The 19,081-nt window shown below is 39.0% G+C and overlaps 1 protein-coding gene across 5 annotated transcripts in view; it reads left to right on the top strand.

The window, feature by feature from the left end:
• ATG2B (autophagy related 2B) overlaps positions 1 to 19,081 on the top strand; it is a 74,038-nt gene that overhangs the window by 28,063 nt on the left and 26,894 nt on the right. For 4 of the 5 annotated variants that reach the window (XM_030319914.1, XM_030319915.1, XM_030319913.1 and 1 more), the window contains exons 13-28: positions 1,051 to 1,143; positions 1,279 to 1,467; positions 3,712 to 3,985; positions 4,808 to 4,910; positions 6,976 to 7,168; positions 7,447 to 7,589; positions 12,195 to 12,352; positions 12,753 to 12,925; positions 13,434 to 13,584; positions 14,567 to 14,766; positions 14,936 to 15,016; positions 16,190 to 16,296; positions 16,449 to 16,541; positions 17,106 to 17,176; positions 17,563 to 17,639; positions 18,114 to 18,284. In XM_030319914.1, the coding sequence (XP_030175774.1) occupies positions 1,051 to 1,143; positions 1,279 to 1,467; positions 3,712 to 3,985; positions 4,808 to 4,910; positions 6,976 to 7,168; positions 7,447 to 7,589; positions 12,195 to 12,352; positions 12,753 to 12,925; positions 13,434 to 13,584; positions 14,567 to 14,766; positions 14,936 to 15,016; positions 16,190 to 16,296; positions 16,449 to 16,541; positions 17,106 to 17,176; positions 17,563 to 17,639; positions 18,114 to 18,284 (2,277 nt within the window). The remainder of the gene's footprint in view (positions 1 to 1,050; positions 1,144 to 1,278; positions 1,468 to 3,711; positions 3,986 to 4,807; positions 4,911 to 6,975; positions 7,169 to 7,446; positions 7,590 to 12,194; positions 12,353 to 12,752; positions 12,926 to 13,433; positions 13,585 to 14,566; positions 14,767 to 14,935; positions 15,017 to 16,189; positions 16,297 to 16,448; positions 16,542 to 17,105; positions 17,177 to 17,562; positions 17,640 to 18,113; positions 18,285 to 19,081) is intronic. The other variant, XM_030319916.1, reaches the window with a different exon arrangement.

The following is a 19,081-nucleotide window of genomic DNA, read 5'->3' as shown; positions in this document are numbered from 1 at the left end:
TACTTTTTCTTTAGATTCTTCCTTTTTTTTTCCCTTAAAGTTTGAGAGAGAGGGTGAGAGAGCACGAGCAGGGGAGGGGCAGAGAGAGAGGAGGGAGAGCATCTGAAGCAGGCTCCATGCGGACAATGCATAGGGCTCAGTCTCCCAAACTGTGAGATCGTAACCTGAGCTGAAACCAAGAGTCAGATGCTTAATCGACTGAGCCACCCAGGTGTCCCTGTTGAACATTTTAATGTACGGCAGTCAAGGTCATTGTAAGAGTCTGCTAGACCTTTTAATTTAATTTTTCAACGTTTTATTTTTATTTTTGGGACAGAGAGAGACAGAGCATGAACGGGGGAGGGGCAGAGAGAGAGGGAGACACAGAATCGGAAACAGGCTCCAGGCTCTGAGCCATCAGCCCAGAGCCCGACGCGGGGCTCGAACTCATGGACCGCGAGATCGTGACCTGGCTGAAGTCGGACGCTTAAACGACTGCGCCACCCAGGCGCCCCTAGACCTTTTAATTTAGAGTTGACTTGTTTTAAAGTGGCAGACAGATTATGAGACTGATGATTTCATTTCACTAACTTTCCAAGTACCATTAATTTCAGAAGATTTCTGCCATTCAACAAATACTGAATGCCTGCAGTGTGCTAAGAAGCACTGTTTAATACCAGCAAAATGTCTTTTGTTCATTTATTAGTAGTCTGATTTTTTTTTTTTTCCAATTCTAAAACCTGTTCTAGAGAAACTTTTCAAAGTTATTCATGATAACATTTATTGTTGTTACTTTGTACGTTATTTTATTTTCAGAGTACTTTCTTGGGCATTAATTTACTTGAATTCTCAGGTACATTTTGCAGATAATATCCTAAGTATCCCAGTAGTGAACTAACTTGTCTAGGATTCACGCTGCTTGTAAGAGCCCAAAATGAAATGTAAACTCCTCTTTCTTGACTTCAAAAAGCTTAAGCTTTTCCCACTATTATATTAGCACCTCTGTTAATTCATGAAATTAATGATAGTTTAATATCTTACATTTAATTTATCTTTGTCTTTCTTTGTAAGCTTTTAATGTTTCATTCCAAAGAGCGGACTGATTCCCATCTCCCTGTGTGTCTTCAGCTTCATTATAAGCATTCTGAGAATAAAGGACCCCAGGTAAGAGGCCTTTTTATGTGATTACCACCTGTAAATTTTCATTTGATATGTATTTTGTCACAGTCATAAGGTTTTTACTTCATTTTGTGGTATTAGTGGTTATATTAATGTTTTCCTTTTTTTTTTTTTTTTAAGGGTAATCAAGCAAGACTTAGTTCTGTTCCTCAGAAGGCAGAATTACAAATTAAGTTAAGTCCAGTGTTCTGCGAGCTGGATATCAGTATTGTGGACAGATTAAATTCCTTGCTTCAACCACAGAAACTTACTACAGTGGAAATGATGGCATCTCACATGTATACGTCCTACAATAAACCTATTAGTCTGGTAAGTATTCAGAACATTGCAAATACTAATCGTAAGTATAGCTAGCTAATGGGCTTATTGGGATCATTTCTGGGCTTAAGTATTCTTAATAGCTTAAATAGCACCTATTATTAAAACAGCATCATTCATAATAATGAAAAATGAAGACTTTAATGCCTAGGTGATAGACCAGCTGAATACACTTTGCTAATATATGGAGTCAAATACTTTCGTGGCCATTTTGAATGATGGTTATAAAGACGGGCCACATGAAGAAAGCTCATGAAGGAGTATTAAAAGTGGAACGTGTTACTCCACATAAACTTTTGTGACCACTGTGTAAATAAACTTGAGGTATAGAAAAAGAATGGATAGAACTGAACCAGTTGGTAGCATTGATTATGTTAGAGTATGGCATTAGATTCCCTTTCCTTTTCTGTGTTTGCCCAAATTTTATAAATTTCAATTACAATATCTGTGCAAAACTCATTCACGCATTTAGCAAACTACTTGGTCTACTGTAAAATGTAGCCCGTATGATGAAAGATACACTTGTGAAGGTGGGAATTTAATTTATAGTATTGGGTTATTGGGCATCGCATTAGGTCACCTTTACTTAGATCTGTCTGGTGCTTGGTTTCTAAGCAAGTAAGTCAGATTTGCAAGAAATCCGTTAGGAATTTTGGGGCTGGAATTCGGGTGCTATAAGGACCGGGAACAGATATAGACAACTTTGGTTTAAAAAGAAAAGGGAAAAGCTATTTTTCTACTTACTTGTTTCTCCCTCAGTTAGTGGTGGGCATTCGCATTAAATCAGCGTTCTTTAATTTTTGTTGTCACCAATTGCTAATTATTTGAAGTTCTGTGGGGCTAGTGTGCGTGTTTACTGTTGGCTGTAGATGTACCAAGATGATGGCTTAATCTCTTGGGTTATTTTTGCTGAGAATAGGGGTTAGTATTACAAAGTCCAATAGGGGAGAGAAAGGATAGGTGTGTTAAAAATCCAAGTCTAGGGGCGCCTGGGTGGCTCATTCGGTTGAGCGTCCAACTTCGGCTCAGGTCACAATCTCACGGTTCGTGAGTTCGAGCCCTGCATCAGGCTCTGGGCTGATGGCTCAGAGCCTGGAGCCTGCTTCCGATTGTGTCTCCCTCTCTCTCTGCCCCTCCCCCATTCATGCTCTGTCTCTCTCTGTCTCAAAAATAAATAAACATTAAAAAAAAAATTAAAAAAAAAATCCAAGTCTAGGGTAAGAAGGGGACTTTCTAATCTGGGAGGTTAGACTAGAAGTAGGGGGGAGTGGTCTCACCTGCAGTGTAGTCTGGACTAAAGCTTTTTTTTTTTTTTTTATTCTTTATTTTTGAGAGACAGCGAGACAGAAATGCAAGTGGGGGAGGAACAGAGAGAGGGAGACACAGAATCCGAAGTGGGATCCAGGCTCTGGGCTGTCAGCACAGAGCCCGATGTGGGACTTGAACTCAAAAACCACAAGGTCATGACCTGAGCCGAAGTTGGATGCTCAACTGACTGAGCGACCCAGGCACCCCTGGACTAAAGCTTTATAAGCTTCAATGCATTTTAGGAAAAAAAACCAAAAAAAACAGACTTTTATCTGAAGGGCATGTTCTTTGATACTTTTGTTGTAACATGATTTTGAGTAAAGGGTACATACATGTCTTGGTTTCTAAGAGCCATTTGATGGGCTTATACACTTGGGTTGGATGGGAGCTCAGAGTGAGTCATCTGGTGAATATTTAGAACTTACACTGTGCCAGGCTCTGGGCTTCGGCCTGGAAATACAGAATTGAGTCAGGGATGGATGGGCCTTTGCATTTGGCTCAATGTATCTAATTTCACATTGAGCCTTTGAAGTAGCATAGTGGTAGACAGATTCTTCGTATTGGAAGTTAAGTTGATTTTTAACTGTATTGGACTTACTGATAACCTACTTTACACACTGTCCTTTTTTAGTCTGTACTAATATATGTGTGCATCTATAGCACCTGTGTCTTTGGTTCAGTTTTTATTTTGACTGATTTGATATGAGGATTTAACTTTTGCCAGTAATTTGGAATTTTGTCAATAGCTGTTACATTATAAAATTCCATTACTCTAAATTAACATGGTAGTAGTTAATTTGAATTTTATTTTAATGCTTTATACTGAATGAGGAAGTAGTGATTATACATATTGTTGAATACTAACATCGTTTGTGCTTCTTTACTTAATTTGACATTTTGGCGTATTTTTGATATTTTGTGTTTTAGCACAAGGCTTTCACCGAAGTATTTCTGGATGATTCACACAGTCCTGCAAATTGTCGGATATCAGTCCAGGTTGCCACACCGGCATTAAACCTTTCTGTCCGCTTCCCGATACCCGATCTTCGGTCAGATCAGGAAAGAGGACCGTGGTTCAAGAAGTCGCTTCAGAAGGAGATCCTTCATTTAGCATTCACAGATCTAGAATTTAAGACTGAATTTATAGGAGGATCAACCCCAGAACAGATTAAATTGGAACTTACCTTTAGAGAACTAGTTGGTAAGATTGAACGTGCCTGTAAGAGCCAGACCAGAAATAACCGCTACTGAAACAAACATGAAAAAGTCTGACAGTCCGCAACATTAGTAACATTAGACACCGTTAGAAAACAAGAGGAATGGCTTTTTTCCAGTGTTGTATACCAATATGGGATACAATTATTTTTTTGTTTTAGTTACTAAGCATGATTATTCACTTCGTTAAAGTACTTTTCTACAGGGGAATGTTGTAAAGTCTCTTTTCCCTTGTTCTGAGTTTTACACATCTTTACAGATATTTACAGTTGATTTGCTAATTATGACTTCATTACAGGGCCTTTAGGCGTTATCTGATCTAATCGACAGTGGTAGGAAACAGTATTCTGGAGGAAAGTCATTCTTTGTAAAATGGACTGAAAAATCACGCATTGGTTATTGTGAACGGAGGGAATTCTTACAATGCTTGGTACAAAGCGTTTAAGAAATATAGTTATTATCCTTGTGTTCCTAGATGAGCTGCATAAACTTTTGTGTAGAATAATCATTGAGTGACACTCACTAAGTGGCACCTGCTGTATTTACTGTCATGATTATGTACCTTACACATTCAACTTGGTGCCTTAAGAATTTGAGTTTGGGCAGAAAACATCATCTTTAGTTCATCTGCTCATCCTGTCTCCCCACATGTACCCATGAAACAGGGACAAAAGAATAAGTGCTGTACAACTTAATGTTGCACTGTGTCCCTCATCCAGAGGACCTTTGCTTATGTAAGGAGGAAACTACTTTTACTCTTAGCACTTGAAAAGAAATGCATTTTAGTGAATCAGTCTTGTTTTATTAGGGTCATTCCAGGAAGATAAAGGAGAATCATCTGTTAAGTTTTTCCATGTGTCTAGTGGGGTAGATGGAGATACAGCATCATCAGATGACTTTGACTGGCCACGGTGAGTACCAGATGTATATGATAGACATTTAGTGAGACTATTGTTTCTAGAATAAATTGCTGTAGCACTTTTAATTGACATTTTGGCTATGAATTTAAAAATACTCTCCCTTAATGCGAGAACTCAGAGGAAGATGGACAAAATCAATTTAAAAATCCATACTGAGGGGCGCCTGGGTGGCTTGGTCGCTTAAGCGTCCGACTTTGGCTCAGGTCATGATCTCACGGTCCGTGAGTTCGAGCCCCGCGTCAGGCTCTGTGCTGACAGCTTAGAGCCTGGAGCCTGTTTCAGAATGTGTCTCCCTCTTTCTCTGCCCCTCCCCTGTTCATGCTCTGTCTCTCTCTGTCTCAAAAACAAATAAATGTTAAAAAAAAAATAATAGAATAAAAATCCATATTGAGTGTATTACTCCATGATGAAAGGTGTCTGTTTTTATTGTGAGAGATGAAGTTTAAAGTGTATTCCCTGGTCTCAAGTTACCCAGTTTAAGTAGAGGGACAGAAGAATCCTTAACTGTTTTAAAAATCATTCAGGGCTACAGGCGAAGAGTCATGCGGCATCATTTGGTTAGTCGTCAGATGAATCTTCTAGTCCGTGATCTCTTTTTTTCAAAAAAAGTCCGTGACAATCTCGCAGTCTGTGAGTGAGTTCGAGCCCCGCGTCAGGCTCTGGGCTGATGGCTCGGAGCCTGGAGCCTGTTTCCGATTCTGTGTCTCCCTCTCTCTCTGCCCCTCCCCCGTTCATGCTCTGTCTCTCTCTGTCCCAAAAAAAAAAATAAAATAAAAAACGTTGAAAAAAAAAAAATTAAAAAAAAAAAAAAAGTCCGTGACAGTGTTTTACAAATCTGGGGGGCTTTTACAAGATACTGACTCATGGACCCCACCCTGAGATTTTGGGATGGAGCGTGGGCATCAGGATAGTCTAGAATTACATCAGGTGATTCTAGTGTACAGGTGGATGTCAAAAATTACTTCAGGATTTCTTAGAATTAATAAAATAATTATATTTATTATAGGCTACTGATTATTCCTTAACACACTTGTTACTCAGTAGATATTGGAACAAGATTATTATTTAACTTAATGGCCTGATAGCGGGCTTTGATATGTTTGAAAGGATGTCATTTACTTGAAATAATGACTTTTTGTTATATTGAAAACTGAGTATTTGAAACCTGAGAATTAAAGCGGTCTTTCTTTAGCGCCATTTTTACCTGCCTCCAGTATATCAGGCCTTGCAGGCTCTTAGGCGTGATCAGTTCGTGCCTGGTAATGAGCAGTTTACTGTATGAGTTTCCAGCATAAGAAATGGATCTACTTCAGTTAATTTGGAAGCACATTTTCTATTAGAATATCAAAATTAGGAAACATTGGTCACTGTTCGTCACTAGAGCCAACCGGCACCACCTACTTAGGGGAAAACCCGTTATAGATGCACGACAGCTGTTTTGCTTGAGGGCATCAGGCCTCCTCACAGCGGTGTCGGTGTCGAAGGGCAGACTGCAGATCCTTTACTAGTGAGGAGCAGGGAGGAGGAAGGGAGGGGCCGAGGGCATCAGCTCCTTTATTCCCAGTTTGTAGCTTCCATACAAAGGCAACCCTGCAAGCCTTTCATGATTGAAATTCCTGAAGGAAAGAATTACTTCATCGTCGCAGTTCTAGGTTATTCCCTTATCTCCTTTTCCATTTGAACAGTTTCTAGAATGTAAGGTCTCTTAGGTAAGCAAGTGTTCCATGATAGCAGAACCCCAGAAGCATTTGGTTTCGTGATACTAAATAGACTTCTTAGGTAAAATTCGTTGGCTCTTAGTGAAATTTACAGATCACCTTGTATCCTCAAAAGATCAGATTTTTCTGTCAGCCAAGTATAAAATGGTAATGCCCCTGTTTTATTTACTTCTGTACTTCGAAGTTACAACACACTCCGAAGTGGTTACGTGTCAATAACTAGACTTTGTAGAGAAGCTGAATGCTATTGTCAGTGGTTTTTGTGTCAGTGTGCAGAAAAGTTAAAGCTTTGCCGTTTCCACTGAGACCTTGAGTTTTTAAATTGTCTTTGCTGTCAGAATTGTACTGAAAATAAATCCGCCAGCCATGCATTCCATTTTGGAGAGGATAGCAGCCGAGGAAGAAGAGAGTGATGGCCGCTATCAGGAAGAAGAGGAAGGAGGTGCTCATTCCCTAAAGGATGTTTGTGATCTGCGAAGACCAGCCCCATCTCCCTTTTCTTCTCGCAGAGTCATGTTTGAAAATGAGCAGGTAAAATAAAAGTGAGCAGGCAATGAAGGGATTATCCTCCATCACGTACCAATCATTTTCATTCTTTATTTTTAAAAAGTACTTTGTATACTACGTTTACTAGGTTTTTAACGCCAAGACTGAATAATACCTATTTCTTTCTTGGTTAAAAGTGATTATGTGTTTGTTAACTTGCTCACATACCAAGTCCTATGGATAGGGCGAGAAGATGCTACTCTTAATTCTAAATACGAAATGGTCATTTGATGCTTTTTTTGCACCCAACTATTCTATTTTAGATGGTGATGCCAGGAGACCCTGTGGAAATGACAGAGTTTCAGGATAAAGCAATCAGCAATTCTCACTATGTGCTGGAACTTACATTACCCAGCACTCATATAACACTACCTAATAAAAGTTTTTATGAGAAGCTGTATAATAGGTGAGTTTAAACGCATTCAGTTGAGTCTTTGGGATTGGACGTTTCTGCCTCACTGTCTCCCTGTTTCCCCACTTCCCCCTTTTCTTTCCTTGCTTTAATATTATCTACCGTCTCTGGGTACCTTGTGTGCTGTTGATTATGAAACTTAACGTTACAGTGGGCTGTTGTCATAGCAGAGTTTCCTAACCGGTGTGCCTGGTAACTCGGTTACTTGTGTGTGAAATGTTTATTTCCTCCACCGTCGTTAGCTGGCTGCTCTCTGTCACCTTACCACAGGGTACTGAGAAAATATGTCTTCTGTGTGTGCAGTGACATGAAAAGAGTTGGGAGGTCCTGGATGGAGGGCCAGCAGGTGCTAGGGTGGAGTCAGAATCCTAGAATCTTTGTGTAAGGAGCATCTTTTTTCAGAGTTTAAAAAAGCATCCTGTTAGAATTCTACAATTCAAACTTGTCAGTTTGCATGTAACAGTTTAAATTAATTATAAATATCCTTAAATATACATACCAAGCAAATATGTTGAAGTAAATGGGATTCTAGAGTTGAAATATCCTAGCCTCTGAAGACCTTCCTAGCTTACCTGGCCTCCCCAAGCTCAGTTTCCTCATCTATAAAAAAAAAAAAAAAAAAAAAAAAAGTGGGTGATACTTATACCTGTCTCAAAGCGTTGTATAGAGGATTAGATGATACAGTACTTGGAAAGTTCTGAGAATACTGCCTAGCATATAGTAAGCACTCAGTAGTCCTCTTGTCACTGTCCTCGTTCCTATACACTGAAGGAATCTCTTCTATAGCATACCTGAAAGATGGTCTAGAAAAAGATGTTCTTAGTGTCTGTCATCACTAGCTTCCCATATGTAAACATGCTATTCTCATTTTTACTATTTTATTTTATTATTTTATTTTCAGAAGCGCCACCTTTGTTTCTGCTGTACATTTACTTGGTATCAGATATCCCTGGCCCTTTATTCCTTAACTGTTACTAATAATATGCTCTGGATCTCCTTATTGCCTACCCGTGACCAAGACTGTTGATCTTAGAAAATTTAAGTTCAAGAAAGATCCACCAAGTTCACTTGTCTTGATGATGAGATAGGTTCATAGGACAGTCCATTGAGATGCAGGAAGAGAATGTTCTTCTGTTTAACTTTTTAAAAAGTCTTATAAAATTTATATATTTGCTTTAAAATATTCATAATGTATAAATTGAAGCATATAATTTATAGACACATCAGAAGGCTTTTACAGGTTTTTCTTTTAGCTGTTAGGGGTTTACACATGATCTAAGGTTTGGAAACCACTGATCTCTCAACCATTCTTTTATAGTTGCGAAATAACTAAGAGCTCACGGATGTGTAAGGCTGAGACAGAAAAATGAAAGATTAGTTCAAAGTCCAGCCCAGAGGTCAGAGGGCTTAGTCCATTTCTTACACTTTCTGCATTTGCTCAAGCAGGTGGCTGTTGGTTAAATTGGGAGATCAGAACAGAAATATGCATCTTAAACAAATTCAATTTATAAATCTGTTCATTTACCACATTTTAAATACAAGACCAGGTTTTTTGTTTGTTTTTTTTAACATGAGTCCTTGGTTGGAGGATTTACATAAGTATAACCCAAAAGGTTTTGTCTGCAGTTTTTAATTTCTGAACAGTTTCAAAGTAATCTGAGTGCAAAATCCTTGGATTTTAAGATTTTTTCAGTCTATATACTTAAAAGTCATCTGCTAGCACAATATTTTATTAAAATCTACTTACAGCAATAAATACAGCTGGGATGAGCACATTTGAGGCCAGACACAGTGACACTTGGTGAATACACAGAACGTCGAGCTCGCCTGGTGGGAGCAGCATTCTCCGGTGTGCTGGAGAGCAGTCCCAAGGAGCCAGCAGTCAGCATATGGGGGACATCAGTCAGCATGGCACGTGGGGCAGGTGACTGCTCCCATCGGGGTGCTAGAGAGTATCTGTTCTTCTGAGGATGGGTTACATGGGGGGTTGCCGAAGAGCATTTCTGTCGTGCCTCACTCTGCCCACTTCTGCTGTCAGATGCCTACAGTTCTGTAAATACTGAAGTGTTCCCTTACCTTGTGGATCTTATAAGTCACATATCGAACGAAGCTCTCCGGGCTGTGAATTCTTTGCTCCTTATTTGGCTGTGAATATGTATATTTTTATTTTGAAGTTAATATCAAAGTTTTGAAATATTCTCCAGCTTAACAGAAAATGGCACAAAGAGCTTTTTTTTTTTTCTCCTGAATCCTTTGAGACTGAGCTGCTGGCCTGAGGCTCTCTGAGCACTTGGGTGTGTACTGCCCACAAACAAGGACATTCTTCTACATAATTGTAACTCAGCCATCAAAGTGAGAAAATTGATACTTGGCGCTACCTAGTCCTCAGACCCCATTTGAGTTTTGCTAAATGTTTCAATATTGCCCTTTTAATTATATAATTATATGTTCTGTATTATAGTGTTATGTATTCTATAATATATAACATAAAATACATATAATATAATATAATTAATGTATTATATAATGTGTATTATTATATATTATATAGTATAACTTTTATTCTTATTTTTAATTTTTGTACATCTAAAAACATAACTCTGACCAGGAGTTATAACCAACTTTGCCTTAACGTCACACATTTAAGATCTTGGTTTATTCCCTCAGTGCCTGGGTCATCTGGCCCTGTTTAGACACACAGTCTCAGGTACAGGACCGTTTTTTCTATTTCAAAAGTCCTTTAGAATAGAATGTAAAAAAAAGAATTTTCACTAGCTTTTTAGACCAGATATTTATTGAGCATCTTATATTTTAAGCTCACAGCCACAGGCCCATGGTGATATGTCCTTAAATATCTTAGGCGTCTTCTTTCTTGGTATTAGAAACATCACCCGTGTTTTGCAGTATTAATGGTACCAAGACTGTGTTTAGACCAACATGTAAATTAAGGAAAATGTAAAGTCATATGAAACTTATCTTTACAGGTCACCTCCCAGGAACTCCAGGTTTTAGATAAAGGGATGGTTTCTCTTTAACCTATGAAGATAAGAGAATAGTTGTGGGGAATAAGTAAGAGAAGAGTTATTTCCCGAGAAGATTCTTCATTTTGTTTTTTTTTTCCCTTTTATATCTTTGTTATTTCTTTACATAGGAGTTCAAAGTAAGGTCGGGGTTTAGACTCTTTCGTTTCTTTGTCCTATAAGTAATATACCCAAGAGAAGCCAGCAAGCCAATGAGTACCACACAGTTTTGGGGCACAGCTGTCATTGTGTCTGGGATGAGACCTATTTCTGGCCTGTGTCACTGGTATTCTTCACCTATGACGCTTCCCAGATGGAGAGCTTTCAGGGTGGGGATTTCAGTCTACTGAGGGTCACAGTACTCCATCCTGGTGTATACTTTCTAGGGCTGCAGAAGCTCAGGAATTGGCCCAGAAAATTCCTAGACAAGTGGTTTCCCACAGGAAGGGCCAGGGCGCCATCATGGCTTGGCACCTTAGCTGGTATTCACACTAGGCTTTACGATGAGTCTGTGCTTTTGACAGTCCTTGCATGTGAGTCATCAAACCCTTGGTGCCTGTTACGTGACAGTCACTGTGTGAGGCACATAGAAGGGTGCCCAAGACCTATGTCCCTCTCTCTGAGAGGCTGCAGTCTAGGAAGGGGAAGCAAGAGAATAGAGTGTTGTAGGCGCCATGATTGAGTCACATCTGTGAAGGATTTGCTGGGGGTCCAAATCGATCAGAAGGCTTCAGAGAGGATGTTGTAAAGTCTGAGTTTTCGTGGAAATGTAGAGCATGGGTGATGAGGGTGGGGGGAGGAACAGAAGGGCATCAGAATAGGGACAGAGATTTCTTTGAAAAAGGAGGATGTGTTGGTCGCCTGGCTTGACATGTATCAACCCGTTAGTCACCGGTCTTGACTTGGCTGCGCAGCTCGTGAGAGGGTCTCATGTTTCGCTTGCACTCTTGGTCTCCACACTCCCCAATGAAGCTGCTCTTTCTGTGGGAGGGAACGCACTTATCTAGGGACAGTGAGCGATGGAGGAGAGAGCTGGACAAGATGTGGGCTGTGGCCCCAGTTCCCCCGCAGATCAGCTGTGTGGCCTGTGGGAGGCAGCTTCTCCGAGCGTGAAGTGAGGGTGATGGTTCTTCCTTGGCTGCCCCGTGGGATGGGGGGGCATCACATGAGACAGAGCGTGCTGTGTTGCAGCTTGCAGAGTGCTCTCCTGTGGGAGCAGTTTTCCCTTGTTCCTCATGGGTTTTTAAATTAACTGCCTCCTTTAAAGTGCATTTAGATGTATGCACACCACACAGGTAAAACTAGGCAGATAGCTGATGAGGTTATCTCATCGTACGGATTCCTTTCTCACGGCCCCCCACTAGCGCCATACCAGTGCTTTTTCCTTTGAAAGAACGTAATGGATGTTTAAAAAAAACAAAAACCAAAAAACAAAACTTTTTTTTTTGGTAGGGTCTAATTTCTGTGTCACCATTTAGAAAAATTATTATTCACGTGACTTCTTAAAGGCATGTTCTGTCGTGTACCTTCAGTGGAACTACGAGTGATGTCCTTATTTTTCAACTTCTGTCTATAATAGGATCTTTAACGACTTGCTGCTCTGGGAACCAACTGCCCCTTCGCCAGTGGAGACATTTGAGAATATTTCATATGGTATTGGTCTTTCCGTAGCCAGTCAACTGATTAATACCTTCAACAAAGATAGTTGTAGTCAATTTAAATCTACAGTTCACTATGGTAATGTATTTTAAATTTGTTTGGAATTAAAATGCCTGGTTTATCAGTAAATTAGCAACCTTTTCTCAATTGGCATTAAAATATTTCTTGGCTGTTTTCTACTCGTAATGTATTTTATAATATCTTTTAGTAACTTACAGTATTTCCCCACTTTCATCTATATATTGAGAATATTATCAATGAAACGTGTTGCCTTTATAGTGACACCATACACGTTGTCTTAAGTTCATTGGGAAAGAGAGCAATATAGTAAGTACGTTCTTATTGTGAGGCCAGATTCTTGGTAAAAAAAACAAAAGAACAAAACAGGTTGTAAGATAAGAATTGTGATAATGTTCCAGTTACTGTTTTATTTTAATAACTGTCAGAACCGTAGAATTATGACATTTGTTTCTCGCAGATGAGGAAAGTGGATCCGAGGAGGAGACGTTGCAGTATTTCTCTACCCTTGATCCCAACTATCGTTCCCGTAGGAAAAAAAAACTAGACTCTCAGAACAAGAACTCACAAAGTTTTCTCTCAGTTCTTCTGAGTGTTAATCATGGATTAATGGCAGTGTTCACAGAAGTAAAGGTGAGGATTTGCAAATGCAGAGTGTTTCAAGTGTATCTTATTTCAAATCTCCTCTGATCCATACATGCAGTCATCGAGGGAGTGGGAGGTTGCCTCGGGCCTGGGGAAGATCAGTGTCGTGAGGCTCTCGCTCCACGGTGACTTGGTGACCGCAGCTTTGGGGAACGAGCTGTCACTGCAGATCAGAAGACAAGTGTTACATGGTCCTTTTGGCAAAAATGCTGGTTCTGCTCCTTCAGTGATCGCTAGAAATTTTATCTGTTACAAAGGTGGATGAAGGACAGGGATTCATTTGGCAGAAGAGGCCCCACCAGCATTTAATTATTCAGTTTTTAATACCACTGTGGTGGGTGGTTCCAGAATCAGACCAGTTTGCCACCACATGGGAGGAACTTCGAAGCTGAATCAGGAAGGAGCAACCCAAGGGTCATTCTTCCTTTTCTGCAAGTAAATAATGACTTCTGTATTTTTCTGATTTTTTTTTTTTTTTTTTTTTTTTTTTTTTTAGCAAGATAATGGAGATCTGTTGGAGAACAAGCATGGTGAATTCTGGTTAGAGTTCAATAGTGGTTCCTTGTTTTGTGTGACAAAATACGAAGGTTTTGATGACAAGCACTACATCTGCCTTCATTCTAGCAGTTTCAGTCTATACCACAAAGGTAGGACACGTTTCATGTGTGTGTTGTTCGCTTCTGTTTAGACCGGTTTAAATTTTATTTCACAAAATCTATTGAGAACAGAACTCTGATAATAGAAATTTTTTTCTGTGGGGTGGTCTGATTCCATTGGCAAAGTGATGCTTATTGTACATTAGGAGTTGACTTTATGTTTTTTGGGGCAACAACTTTATTGAGATGCAATTCATGTACCATCCATTTCACCCATTTAAACTCTACATTTCATTGGCTTTTACTATTTCACAGAATTGTTGCAACCATCATCACAGTCAACTTTAGAATGTTTTCATCACCCCTAAAAGAAACTAGGTACCCCTTAGCTCTACCCCTCCCATAGCCTTCACCCTGCCCAGCACTAAATAACCTCTGATCTGCTTTGTGGATTTATGTATTCTGTATGTTTATGGAATCATTCAGTATGTGGTCTTTTGTGACTGGCTTCTTTCATTTGTCATGATGTTTCCAAGCCTCATCCAGGTGTGATGGTGTTTTATCCTTTTTCATTGCTGAATAACACTCCATTTTATGGATATACCATATCTTATTATCCACCGATGAGTTGATAAGACTTTATGGTCGTTACTCTCAAACAGTATCTCCTTGTGGTAACAGATATAGAATTTACCATCCTGTGAGCACATTCCCTGTTACCTTGTCAATAGAAGATATTTGCAACATTCTTTTTTTTTTTTCTTCTAAGTGTAGAAAACAGTACTTGGACAGTCTTAATGTTTATCAGATTTTTCTGTTTAAATTTAATTTTCCTAGCATTTCCTATCTTAATTTTTTTCTTGAGTACCGTCATTCATACCAACATTAGCAGAGACATACAGATTATTAATGTCAAGCTGGTTCTTGGTCATTATAGTCAATGGAAGTATATAGAGTTTTGTTTTGAGTTGTGAAAGTCTGAACTAATTTCAGATGATCATTTCGTTATGTCGTCATCTCGTTGTGGATGTAGGCATAGTGGATGGAGTGAGTCTTCCCACAGAAACACGACTGCCCAGTTCAACCCGCCCGCATTGGTTGGAACCAACTATTTATTCCTCTGAAGAAGATGGCCTCAGTAGAGCTGCTTCAGATGGTGTCGGAGGTGACACTTCGAATATGCTCTCTGTCGCAGTTAAAATACTGTCTGATAAATCGGAGTCCAATACAAAGGTTTGTCTTTTGTATTTTTGTACCATTATGTACTTGCCATTCCTTTGATTCCTAGCTCCAAGTGATTGCATAAAAGGCAACACATTTTTTCCCTTAGAAAAACTTTTCAAGTTTTGATTTAGAGGGTTACATAGGTGGTAAATGGAATTCTTCGTGTTGTTGTGTGTAGGAATTTCTCATTGCTGTAGGATTGAAAGGAGCCACACTCCAGCACAGGATGCTTCCTTCTGGGCTTAGCTGGCACGAACAGGTAAGAGAGTTGTTACGTGCGTATTGGTCTCCTTCTGACTTCATACTGACATGTAGTATACACACTGTGAAGTCACAGATCATAAAGGAGCAGTGCTCACTGAGTTTTCCCTGGAGTAAACACTCCCAAATAACCACCTCTCAGGTCAGGAAGTGGAATATCATCACCACTCCAGAACGAAATTGATTTTTTTTACCTTAAAGTTTGGACCCTAAATCTCCCACAGACAGAGTTATCGTGTATGTCACTTAAGGGAAGGGATTCTGTGACCCAGAATCTTAGAGCACCTGGTATAGAGAAGAGATGAATGGTGTATTGACTTGCACTTCTAACCCTGTATTCCTTAAGGTATATTTCAGAGTGATTGCAGAGTGATTCCCTAGGCCAGTAACATGCTTTGAGGCATTTAGAATGATTTTTGTAATTAATTTCCAGTGCAACAACTGTTTGATTAATGAAATAACAGTTGGTTAATTTCTTTTCTATGTGAGAATTGTACAATGATTCTTGTTCATTTTCCTTAGAAAGGGGAACTTTTTCCTTTCCTCTGAAAATAATAAATTAGTTCATACTCGAAAGTTTTCAGAGAGCTTTCATAAAAGCATTTAGGGAACACAAGGAGGCTTAGAACAGTGTGGTGAGGGGAAAGAGACAGTTGGGGTGAATGCTGAACTCGGTTGTAAGGGAGAGGTTAGTCTAACCCTATTTAGATAGAAATATGGGAGAATGGATGTCGGTAAGAGAGACTGAGACTGAGTGAGGTATAATGTAGGGAAAAATAACTTTTCCCAAAAATGGATTATGTAGAAAACCAGGCGGAGCGTAAGCAATCTTTAGCAAAATTTATTTTTTTCGAGAATTGTCCCTGGCAAAATAATGTAAAAGTATATCATACGTACTTCAGTTTCATAAGATAGGATTTTTCCAAGACTTCTGTAGCATTGCAGTTGTCAGATGGGCCTCTCTCATCATTTCAGACCCTAGTTTTGCAAATACTTTTTTGAAATGAATTCCTTCAAAATGATGATTTTCTACTTTTAGCTTTGATTTTTCCAATAAACGGTTGCTTTTTCTGTGAGATATTTTATTTTACATTGGTATTAAGGATATCCTATCAAAACTTTTTTTTTTTTTTCCTCTAAAGCAGGGCATTTAATATTTTTGTGATTATAGATTTTATACTTCTTGAATATTGCTGATGAACCTGTCCTGGGATATAATCCTCCAACTTCATTTACAACTTTTCACGTTCATCTCTGGAGCTGTGCACTTGATTATAGGTTAGTTCACAGATGGACTAAATAAAATTCTATTCAAAGTAGGTACTGAGTTTTGAAAAAATACGTAATTCAAATTAAGGTTCACACTGCTCTTTTAAGGGAGTTTCTGTTGTTGTAGCCAACTGATGTTTTTTGTTTCTTTTCGGTATTAGGCCTCTTTATTTGCCGATCCGATCTCTTCTCACTGTGGAAACATTCAGTGTATCGAGTAGTGTGGCCTTGGATAAATCATCATCTACACTCAGGTGTCTATGTGAACTTTGCTGACTACTAAATTCAGCTGGTCCAAACATGCTGACTGATACTTAGCTAAACTCGATTCAAGTCCCAATCTTTTGTTAAAACCAGCATTCTTTTACTCATAGTCCTGTCTCTCTGTCCAGGTTTTCAACTTTGAGATTTCAGATGATTCGTCCCATCTCTTCTATTTATCACTGTTTTTTATTTTTAGGGAGGAAATGAATTCTTGAGATTGGTAGTTTACTTCTTAAAGCAGAATATAAACTTCCCATATGACCTAATACACTTTATTTTCATAATTTAGGTCTTGTGAATTTGGGCATCTATTAAAACATGCTGAAAATTTACAATTTGAGCAGATGATTCAGTCTTACTCTTTACACAAATTAAATATTTCTAGCACTCAGAAGCAGTGAGTTTTAAAGAAATGTCAGATGGCACTTGTAAGAAACTGTAGATGACTTTGATGACTTGTGTATCAGAAGAACGATACACCTAAGTGTGCCGTGATCACGTGTTAGGTATTCCAAGTTAAGTGTTTAGAGGTTGATTTTATCTTTTTTCCTCAGAATAATCTTGGATGAAGCTGCTTTGCATCTGTCTGACAAGTGTAATACTGTTACTATAAATCTGAACAGAGGTAAGAGTTGAAAAACAAAATCTGGGGTTAGATGAATGCTCTTTATTTTTTGTACATGAATATTTTAAAGCATTTGAACTCTGAAATGATGCCATTGAACTAAGGATCTTGTTAAATACCAGTTTGAAGTTGTAATGTCCTTAGAATGTCAGTTAAGTGCATCGAGTTATATATACTCTGTTTACTTAGTAAAAGATTAATTTTGTTTCTAAATAAAGGGAATTGTAGGACTTTTAAAGGATGAAACTATATTTCCATTGCATTTTAAATATTTTTAGCACCAACTGCCGTGAATTTTAAAGAGATGCTAGTTTTAATACATGTTGGTTGGATCAGCATTTTTTGAAAGCTTTGCTCAGATATTTTGTTAATTTAAAAAATTTTAGATTATGTTCGTGTGATGGATATGGGGCTTTTGGAATTAACCATAACTGCAGTGAAATCTGATTCTGATGGAGAGCAAGTAAGTTATTAAAATAAATGGAAATTTTTATCTAAGTCCTTTTTATAGGAGAGACTAAAGAAGTATTGAATTTACTGTAAAAATTGTTTTGGTTGGAAGTAGATAAAATGTTTTAAAATTGGAATTTAGTCATTATAAATACACATTTCCTGTGGCAAGAATAATTATATTCTACTTTATTTAATGTAAACCTATGCAACAAAAGAAATTCTTATCTCGTTTGGAAAACGTTTTCTTAAATTTTTTTTTTTTAAGTTTATTTATTTTTGAGAAAGAGCATAAGCTCGAGCAGGGATGGGGCAGAGAGAGAGGGAGAGAGAGAATCCCAAGCAGGCTCTGTGCTATGCGGGACTCGAACTCACAAACCGTCAGCTCATGACCTGAACTGAAACCAAGAGTTGGACGCTCAACTGATTGAGCCACCCAGGCGCCCCTGGAAAATGTTTTCATCCATTTTCCCTTGTGTGCGCCCAGACTGAGCCGCGCTTTGAGCTACACTGTTCGAGTGACATTGTCCATATCAGAACATGCTCGGACTCTTGTGCTGCGTTAATGAATCTCATTCAGTACATCGCAAGCTATGGGGACTTACATGCAGCTAACAAGGCGGAGACGGAGCCTGGAGCCCCTGAAAGAAAGACAAAGGTACAGCCAGCGGTATCGTGCATTACAACTAACTCACCCTGACCCGTTGCAGCCACACGAGTGACAGGTGTAGTCGGTGAGGTCTTCATGATCATCACGAGGTAGAAAAGAAACTCTGAAAAATCCTCTATTATTTACCGTCAGAGTGATGAGGTCTGGAAAGGTGGTTCCAGGGGCCTTTTTGGAAAACCGTTCTGCTGTCTGATGTTCTTTGTTTCAAAACCTTAATCTTCTCGGCCAACATAATACTTTTTTCCAGACTTGAGTTATTTTCATCTCACCTCCAGGAAGAAAGAAAACACTTAGCACGTAAGAGCTTGCGATGTGCAAGTCGTGTGTAAAACTGCTTCTGAGAGGGGGAGATGCAGGTGTTCGTATTGTTTCCAGAGGCCTCTGTTCTCCTTCATGTTTGTTACGTGGGATTCTGTTCAGTTTTCAGTCTATGTTCTCCTGTGTGATTTCCCTTAACCCAGTGTGACAGGGTAAAGATGATCACCTCTGTTTCATAGGTGAATAAATTAAAACCCAGAGAATTAGGTGATTCGCCCAAACTAGTAGCCAAATGGCAACAAGATTCAGGTATTTTGATTTCCGGTTCAGTGCTTTCTTATGCCCCCGTACATTACCTCTGTGTCCTCTCTTATGTCTAGAGTGAACAGTGTCGAGCGTGTTTAGCATTTTTAAGTGTTCAGTGTTTTTTCATTCTTTTTCATGGTCTGGTCTGTGAACAGAATTCTGTCTCTTTGGTGATGGAGCCTCTAGTAAGGGCCTGATGGACCTTGCATTCTTTTGTTCAG

Source organism: Lynx canadensis, chromosome B3 (genome assembly GCF_007474595.2).
Source record: "Lynx canadensis isolate LIC74 chromosome B3, mLynCan4.pri.v2, whole genome shotgun sequence".
Lineage (NCBI taxonomy): Eukaryota > Metazoa > Chordata > Mammalia > Carnivora > Felidae > Lynx > Lynx canadensis.
This window is presented reverse-complemented; position numbering and strand designations above follow the sequence as displayed.